The 10,108-nt window shown below is 36.3% G+C and overlaps 1 protein-coding gene and 1 pseudogene across 1 annotated transcript; both read left to right on the top strand.

Annotated features, from left to right (window-relative positions):
• Positions 1-1,673: 1,673 nt before the first annotated feature.
• Positions 1,674-3,331, top strand: LOC119993419 (caffeic acid 3-O-methyltransferase-like). Its single transcript, XM_038840570.1, has 4 exons — positions 1,674-2,190; positions 2,290-2,600; positions 2,698-2,762; positions 2,841-3,331. Exons 1-4 carry the CDS (start codon positions 1,793-1,795, stop codon positions 3,141-3,143), a joined length of 1,077 nt encoding a protein of 358 aa, XP_038696498.1. The 5' UTR covers positions 1,674-1,792; the 3' UTR covers positions 3,144-3,331.
• A 3,561-nt stretch (positions 3,332-6,892) lies between these two features.
• LOC119993420 lies at positions 6,893-8,489 on the top strand (annotated as a pseudogene).
• Positions 8,490-10,108: the final 1,619 nt, after the last annotated feature.

Below are 10,108 nucleotides of genomic sequence, written 5' to 3'. Positions count from 1 at the left end.
CAAAGAAATAATAATGCCCAAGCCCAACATGTATCCACACTTTCATTTTGTTGCGACCAAAGCCCAGCCCACTCCCACTATCATGATCTTACGTTCACTTAGACGGCGTCGTTCAACAGGGCCTTTCCATCTTCCCTCGCCAAAGCTGTACTTCAAACTCCACATTTTCTCACAAGTAATTTGGAGGAGTCGCGAACGATTCTCCCATCATCTACTTAGTCATGGTTGCGGCTGAGATCCTTAGTGATCGCCTTTCCAACCAGTTCCCAAGCGCGGAGCCACCATTTAATTACTGACTTGGCTGCTACAAAAAATGTTTTGTTTCTAAGTGGAAAACATTTTTTAGAGCTTATGTTTGGCAAAACTTATAAACTAACTTACAAGCTAGTTTATGTATATGCTGAGGGCATGTGCTTTACAAAACACCTCAAATAAGCTAGCTTATAAGTTAGTTTAAAAGCTTTAATAAGCTCCAAAAAAATGAACTCCAAATTAAAATTTATTTTAGAGCTTATATTTATTTTTTTAATTTTTTCTTTTTTTTATTAAGATAACATTATATATGATATATACATTAATTTTTTATATAAAGATATCTTGTAATTTATATATCTAAACATAAAACTAAGATTAATAATAAAAAATTATCTAAAATAATAAAAAAAATCATAAAATAACAACTATAATGTAATACAGACATGTATCCTTTGACAATATGCTATATCCATATTAACATATATCTAGTCGCGTGGTATCTCTTGTCGATGTTAACTTCATTGAAAGGAACTGGCAATTTGACAAAAAACAACAACACAAACAAAGAAAGAGTTGGAAAAATCTGCATCATATATATTAATTTTTACCTCTACTTTTTCTTTGCATTGACTGCAAGTTTATTATAATCTCATCAAAGAGAGAAAAAAAACTCATTTCTTTATTATTAATTATGCATCTCCATTATTGGGAAATTATAAACAGTAGCTACATTTCTTCTAGAATGCCCTCCTCCTGCATTGTTATCCTTCCCAAAGGCTATCACCATTACAAAGACAACAATGAAAACAAAATTCTAATTTTCAGGAGATGCACCCAAATCATAAGGAATTGAGTCCTAATACCTAAGATGTGCACTTTGATTTTTCTTCTTTCAAAGATATCGAATCGGGGCGAGTATCCGTGGCATACCCTTAAAGGTGCAAGGTATGCCTAAATTTTGATTTCCGAATCCAACTCCTTTTTCGGTCTCTTCATGTGCAGCTCCCCCAATACATCAAGTCTCAAAGTGTTTTTTTTTTTTTTAATCTTAATTGTTGATGGCTTTCCTTTCTTTATTTATTTTAATGTCAGTGTTTCCTTGTTTGACTTTGATGCCCATACTTTTTGTCTTTTTGTTTCCTACAGCAACAAACAAAACACTTGTTTATTCGTGCGGGTAGATGATGGAGAATGACGTGTTTTCAACACCAAAAGCAGCATGTTCATACCACGGTGGGTGTCCTTCTAAGTTCACATCAGTTTTTAACAGTAAGGAAGATTCTCCTTGTTAACATAAACGCGTTTTCCTGAAGAACAATATCCCGTAATAACTCTGCAGTTAAACGTACTTCTGTGAGAACATTATTGGGATAGATAACATCTTAAGAAGATAAAACCGTGCATGCCCGATGTTTCTATGAGAACGGAAAATTCTAATAGTTGTTTGTCCAACAATGCCCCCACCACCATCCATATATACCACCACACCTTTTCAATGCGGTGTGGAAAAAATAGAACCTCTAGTGAATAGGCAGTAATGGCGAATTCAGTGAAAGATGATGAACATTATTCATATGCTATGCAACTAGTCAACTCATCAGTGCTACCAATGGCTATGCATGCAGCAATTGAATTGGAGGTTTTTGAGATTTTAGACAAGGCAGGTGAAGGTGCCAAATTGTCTTGCTCAGAGATTGCAAAACAGATGCCTACCAAAAACCCAGATGCTCCTATGATGATTGATAGGATTCTCAATCTTCTTGCTGCCCACTCTGTTCTTTCTTGCTCTGTTGATGATGGTGGTCATGGAATTGGATCTCCTCAAAGACTCTATGGGTTGACTCCTGTGTCTAACTACTTTGTCATGAATAAAGATGGTGTTTCATTTGGAAGAATGATGGCTTTCATTCAAGACAAAGTCTTCTTGGATATCTGGTCAGTTCTTCTTCTCCTTCTTCTTCTTCTTCTTCTTCTTCTTCTTTCAGCATCAACATCATAAAGGACTTGTTGAATGTCAATTCCTATATTATAAAGGAGCCAGTTGAAAGATGCAGTCCTTGAAGGAGGAGTTCCTTTTAACCGGGTGCACGGAATGAACATCTTCGATTACGCAGGCAAGGACTCCAGGTTCAATCAAATGCTTAACACAGCAATGCTAAGCCACACAACCATAATTGTGAAAGAGATCCTTAAATCTTACAAAGGGTTTGAGCAACTCAAAAGGGTAGTTGATATTGGTGGTGGCCTTGGTATCACTTTGAGCCTAATCACCTCCAAATACCCTTCTATTGCTGGTATCAACTTTGACCTGCCTCATGTTGTACAACATGCTCCATCATATCCCGGTGCGTTTTTCTTACCATTAAGAAACTATTACTGCTGATATCGATCGATCGATCGATCGATAATTTATCTGGAAACATCACTATATTTAAATTTCAGGGGTGGAACATGTTGGAGGAGACATGTTCGTCAGTGTTCCCAAAGGAGATGCCATTTTCATGAAGGTAAATTCCGTATTTTTGTAGAGGCAGCAAGCTGTTTTTATGCGTTATATCAACATTTTTCTTCGGAACGTTTTGTAGTGGATACTGCATGACTGGAGTGATGAACACTGCTTGAAGTTATTAAAGAACTGCTATAATGCAATTCCTGATGATGGAAAGGTGATTATTGTGGATGGAATACTTCCAATCACACCTGAGCCTGGTACTACTGCTGCTTGGAGAGCTAATTCTGGGCGTGATGTGCTAATGATGACTCAAAGCCATGGAGGAAAGGAGAGAACTCAACAAGAATTCATGGCTTTAGCTACTGGAGCTGGATTTAAGGGCATCAGAGTTGAGTGCTTTGTCTGCAACTTTTGGGTTATGGAATTTTTCAAGTAGATGATGTAGTTGGTGATTCTCTGGTTTGATTGCTTCTGATGATAATAATGAACACATTTGTTGTGTTAAGTGGTCATTGCTTGCTTTGATTTTAAGTTTAACTGCACTTCCTTGCAATGTAATCTCCCTATTTATTATAAAAAAAAACTTTTTTAATTCCCGAGTTTAGCATGTAGGTCGGGATTCAATGTGATTATGTGATATGACCCTCATTTTATCCCAAATGTATGCGGCATTTAAATTAGTCATGCGTTATAAAACACATATGAAACTCACTTTACATTTTTTTTGTTTTTTAGTACAAGTACAAATATAATATACGACACACCACCAGATCAAGTCTATGAAAGTAGAGGTGTCAACAAACCCCACGATGAAAGCACAAATCAAGCCCACGGAGGGGCAGACTAAGCCCACGCACTTCATTATAAATATTTGGAGGAGGTGAGACTAGAACCCATGACCTCAGTCAGGGACATGCAAAATCATTATCACTCAACCAATAACTCACTTAACATTTAACTCTCTATATTTATTCGGGATAAAATGTGATAATTTTTATGGGATCTCAAACATTATTCTTACTGTCTTTCTCCAAAGCCCATTTTGAATGCCCAGGCCCAACAAGTATTCACGCTTTCATTTTGTTGGGATCAAATCCAGCCCAATCCCATTATGATGATCTTAGCGTCTTACGTGGAACTCTCCTACAATCAGACGACGTCGTTTCATAGTGCATCTCCGTCCCAAAGCTGTATTTCACTGTTCACACTCCTCATTTCTTCACAAGTCCAAACATTTGCTTCCTGGTATAAAAACTAGAAAGTCTCGTCTGGTCTCCCTGTCCTCCACAAAACTTTCCTGCATTTTCTCGAGAAAATCAAATCTCATGTCCTACGATATTGATAACATTATAGTGTCTAAAAATCTGAACTTTTTTCATTACATTTCTCATCTTTATGTGCTATAGACCTCAAAAGTACCGGAGACGCGAACAATTCTCCCATCATCTACTTAGCGATGGCTACGTCTGAGATCCTTATCGATTGCCTCTCCAGCCAATTTCCAGGGGCGGAGCAGCCATTTAATTACTGACTTGGCTGCTACTAATGCACGCACGAAGAGTCGAAGATCATAGTGTCGATGAAGGACGAGAATTTGCGATCGAAGAAGGAGAGCGTGGCCCGTAAAGTGGAGTCTAGAGGACTGTGTGAATTTGAAATCGGAGATGGAGAATGTGGGCGGTAAATTTCCCATTAGAGTGGAGTCACCAAACAAAATGTTTTGTATTTATGCTAAGAGCATAAGTTTTACCATACACCTCAAACAAACTAGTTTATAAGTTAATTTAAAAACTCTAATAAATTCTAAAAAAATAAGCTCCAAATTAAAACTTATTTTAAAGTTTATGTTTATTTTTTATTTTTTTATTAAGATAACATTATATATGATATATAAATTAATTTTTTTCCATAAAGATATCTTGTAATTTATAAGTCTAAACATAAAACTAAGATTAATAATAAAAAATTAGCAAACAAATAAAAATCATAAAATAACAACTACAATGATTTATATGGTTCTTAATGGCTTGTGTAGTTTTTATTCTATCTTTTAAACTAAAGTAAAATAGATATTTTTACAGCATATAATCCTACATCAGCTATAAGTTTCACAAAACACCTGACAGCTAATACCAATAAGAATATAAATACTAAACAAATATTAATTATAAATAAATACTAAACAAATACTACTTTATACCTTAACCAACCGAAACCCAACTCTTAAACTAGACTAATTAAAAGAAAATACCAACAAGAATATAAATACTAAATAAATACTAATAAAAGTTTTGTCTTTTATGGTTCTCAGCAATGATGCCCAACACTTTTATCAACACCAATTGAATTTGATGAAAGTTTAGATTACATTACTCCAACAGAGTTGGGACTGAGATGACGTTATCATAAGCAGCCATTACATACACATAGCACCCTGGTCAACAATGAATACATTTAGGCAAGGAATTTTCCAAAGATGTATACAGATTGACAATATGCTATCCAGCTTAACATATATCTAGCCTGGTATCTCTCCATGTTAACTTGCTTCATTGAAAGGAACTGCCAATTAGAAAAAAAACAACAACAGAAACAAACAAAAAAAGAGTTTGAAAAATCTGCATCATTAGTCATGATCATAGATATTAATTCTTACGTCAACTTTACTTTACAATGACTACAAGTTTATTATACATTTCTTCTAGATTATAAACAGCAGCTACATTATTGGGAAATTATAAACAGCAGCTACATTTCTTCTAGATTGCCCTCCTCCTGCATTGTTATCCTTCTCAAAGCTATCACCACCATTACAAAGAGAGCAATGGAAAAAAAAAAAACTAATTTTCAGGAGAAGCACCCAAATCATAAGGAATTAAGTCGTAATACCTAGGATATGCAGTTTGATTTTTATTTTTTCAAAGATATTGAATCTGGAGGGTACCCACGGGGACGGAGTCAGGGCATACTCGTGGAGGTGCGGGGTGGGGATGGGACGACCATGATCCGCTTCCACCCTACCCCATTACCATCCCTAATAAAAGGTTATATATATTTCTTAATAAACAAACCTCTCCTTGTGATTATTTTACAAAGTGGTCATTGATGTAATAATTATCGCAAGTGTACGATTGACTATGAATAAGACAGCGTATGCAAGTACGAGATAGATCCTACAAAGACAAATATAGCTTAATTATATTACCCAACTCAATAAACTAAGTGAATATGAGCAAAACAATTGTAAGAAAAGAGAATTTAGTTAGAAAGAAAATAAAATTCAGATTATTGTTGAAGATATTGTAGACAATAGAGAAAAGGCTACGATAGTAATTTCATCAAGTAATCCAATTACAAGTCATAAAGATCAAGCATACAATATAAGTTCCAATTTAATGATTGATTTTTTCTCAATTATGTTGGTTCATTTGATCGTGGTGTCAACAAATATCATTAAATAACAAATTAACCATTGTTCGGTCGCACTTATTAACCTAGAGCTAATGACCATTAAGATCTAAATAACTTCAACTCTCACGTCTCTTTCTGGTTTTTTTTTTCTTCCTAGCCTAATTGTTGATGACTTTCCTTCCTTTATTTTCATGTCATTAGTTCATTGATTCCGTGTTTGACTTTGATTTCGGAGGAACGTTTTTTCAACACAGACTTGTCCCCAAAGTCGTGTGGGTCCTACATTAATCAACAGTCAAAGTAAGTTCATTATTTAGAGCATCCACAATGGATGTAGCACTTCCAAGCTATCTTTTTGGATAAGTATAGTTCAATGGAAATAAAATGACACTTGAAACATGTAGTAATTTTATTTATACTTCATATTTGTTTTTCTCTCTCTTATGGGATCCACTGAATCAATTTTATTCTTGTTTTTCTCTCTTGCGGGACCTTTTGACATTTAGAGTGTTTACTCGAGAGTATTCATTATGGATATATTGAAGTGTAGCTCTTCATAGTGTTTTAAAAAATAGAAACGATAAGGATTCCAGTAAATGAGATATCAGTTATCTTATTGCCTGACATATTACTCTCTGGTTCAATCATCAGTTTTTATAAACCCCTGCATTTACATTAATCGATGGACAAGATAAATTACTGAGATGATTAGGATCTAACATTTTTTTTTATTTTAGTAAGTTCACATCAGTTTTGAACAGTAAAGAGGATTGTCCTTTGTCCAACAATGCCCCCACCACCATCCATATATACCACCACACCTTTTCAATGCGTTGTGGAAAAAATAGAACCTCTAGTGAATAGGCAGTAATGGCGAATTCAGTGAAAGATGATGAGCATTATTCATATGCTATGCAACTAGTGAACTCATCAGTGCTACCAATGGTTATGCATGCAGCAATTGAATTGAGGTTTTTGAGATTTTAGCCAAGGCAGGTGAAGGTGCCAAATTATCCTCCTCAGAGATTGCAAAACAGATGCCTACCAAAAACCCAGATGCTCCTATGATGATTGATAGGATTCTCAATCTTCTTGCTGCCCACTCTGTTCTTGCTTGCTCTGTTGATGATGGTGGTCATGGAACTGGATCTCCTCAAAGACTCTATGGGTTGACTCCTGTGTCTAACTACTTTGTCATGAATAAAGATGGTGTTTCATTGGGAAGATTGATGGCTTTCATTCAAGACAAAGTCTTCTTGGATATCTGGTCAGTTCTTCTTCTTCTTCTTCTTTCAGCATCAACATTATAAATGACTTGTTGAATGCCAATTCCTATATTATAAAGGAGCCAGTTGAAAGATGCAGTCCTTGAAGGAGGAGTTCCTTTTAACCGGATGCACGGAATGAACATCTTCGATTACGCAGGCAAGGACTCCAGGTTCAATCAAATGCTTAACACAGCAATGCTAAGCCACACAACCATAATTGTGAAAGAGATCCTTAAATCTTACAAAGGGTTTGAGCAACTCAAAAGGGTAGTTGATATTGGTGGTGGACTTGGTGTAACTTTGGGCCTAATCACCTCCAAATACCCTTCTATTGCTGGTATCAACTTTGACCTGCCTCATGTTGTACAACATGCTCCATCATATCCCGGTGCGTTTTTCTTATCGTTAAAGAAACGATTACTCCTGATGTCGATCGATTGATCGATCGATAATTTATAGCTGTATCTATATTTCAGGGGTGGAACATGTTGGAGGAGACATGTTCGTTAGTGTTCCCAAAGGAGATGCTATTTTCATGAAGGTAAGTTCTGTAATTTTGTAGAGGCAGCAAGCTGTTTTTATGCGTTATTTCGACATTTTTCTTCGAGATTTGTAGTGGATACTGCATGACTGGAGTGATGAACACTGCTTGAAGTTATTAAAGAACTGCTATAATGCAATTCCTGATGATGGAAAGGTGATTATTGTGGATGGAATACTTCCAATCACGCCTGAGCCTAGTACTACTGCTGCTTGGAGAAATAATTCTGGGCGTGATGTGCTAATGATGATTCAAAGCCATGGAGGAAAGGAGAGAACTCAACAAGAATTCATGGCTTTAGCTACTGGAGCTGGATTTAAGGGCATCAGAGTTGAGTGCTTTGTCTGCAACTTTTGGGTTATGGAGTTTTTTAAGTAGATGTACTCGGTGATTCTCTGGTTTGATTGTTTCTGATGATAATAATGAACACATTTGTTGTGTTAAGTGGTCATTGCTTGCTTTTATTTTAAGTTTAACTGCACTTCCTTGCAATGTAATCTCCCTATTTCTTATAAAAAAAACTTTTTTAATTCCCGAGTTTAGCATGTAGGTCGGGATTCAATGTGATTATGTGATATGACCCTCATTTTATCCCGAATGTATGCGGCATGTAATTAGTCATACATTATAAAAAATACATGTAAAACTCACTTAAATTTAACTCTCTATATTTATTGAGGATAAAATGTGATAATTTTTATTTGGAAAAGTAAAAGTGATGTGTAAAATGTGACATGTTCCCAACCAAAAATCAAAAATCAAAGAAGCCCTTAAAAATTAAAATCTTATTTTAATTTAAAATCCTAAATCAATTGGAGCAGGAGGAGATGATGAAGAACGATGGTGGCGGCAGTGGTCACGTGGAGCAAGAGGAGGAAGAGCAAGAGTGTGAGGGATTGGGTTTGATTAATTGGTTGTGGAGGATATATTTGTTCTATTGGAACGTTTGACGATGTTGATTAATTGGGTTAGATTTAGAGATGTTCTTGTGAAATGAATGATAAAGGAGATGAACTGGGTATGAGGTTGAACATGGGTTTGAGGTACTGCAGTAGGAGTTGGGTTCTTGAACTGGGTATTTCTTGAATCTTCAGTCTGGCTTGAACATGGGTGATGGGCATGATGAACTGGGTATTTTGTTGGGATATTGTTGCCTTTGATTGCAGTAATTCAAGAACATGAGTTTGATAAACTGGTTTTGGCTTCTTCTCCTCCACCATTTATAGTATTTATGACCCTTGAACTTGCAATCAGCGAAGATCCACGTATTGATTCAAATTCCAAGGAAAACAAAGAATTGATTTGGCAGAAAGAATTAGGGTTTATAAGCTGAAGCATGTGATGGAAAACAAAGAATTGCTTGCACATGCCTGAACAATCAGATTTGATGCTGATTTTGGAAATCCTAGGCCTAGCTTTAACAGGAGAATTTGGTTCCTTGACTTGATTTGTCCGTTTATACCATCTTGAATATGGTGATACTCTCAATTGAACCAACCTACATATGTATTTCCATCATCAATCGGACGATGTCACACAACTATAAATGAGCAAGTAACCAGGAGATAAATAAGACCAACACAGTTAACTCCAACCAGAACTGAGGATATCTATATATGACTGAATGAACTCCAAGTACATAACAAGAACAGATCCAGGGTCCCTCCAAGCAAGTGACCACAGGTAACGCCCTTTAGAGAGAGGCGGCTCTCCAAAACAACCCTAACACAGGAATAACTTCAACAACAACTTAACCTACAAAGCAACAACAATACATATACAACATAAAGTAATCGCAGCCCTTCATTGCTTCTTCTCATCTGATGGCTGCAGTTCCAGGAAGCAACAAAGAGATACTAACAAAAGACGACGTCGCTTAAGTCAAAGCCACTTAAACAGAATCGTGACAATACCCTCCCCATCAAAAGACCTTGCCCACAAGGTCGGGAAATTGTGCTACCAAGTGAGAATAAGGAACCCAAGTCGCCTCCGAAGCATCTTGGCCCTGCCATTTGATGAGCAACTCAGCTGCTGGATTCATGCCTTGCTTAACAAGACGTCTATCAAGAACCATTTCAGGGATAGGTAATGGTTGGCCCTCAGCATTGGTAGGAGGCAGAGTCGATGATAAAACCGAAGCACTGCCCAGAAATTTCTTCAGCTGAGAAACATGAAATACTG

This window comes from Tripterygium wilfordii, chromosome 23, assembly GCF_013401445.1.
Source record: "Tripterygium wilfordii isolate XIE 37 chromosome 23, ASM1340144v1, whole genome shotgun sequence".
In the NCBI taxonomy this organism is placed as follows: Eukaryota; Viridiplantae; Streptophyta; class Magnoliopsida; order Celastrales; family Celastraceae; genus Tripterygium; species Tripterygium wilfordii.
The sequence above is the reverse complement of the archived record's forward strand: the minus strand, read 5'-3'. Positions and strand labels throughout refer to the sequence as shown.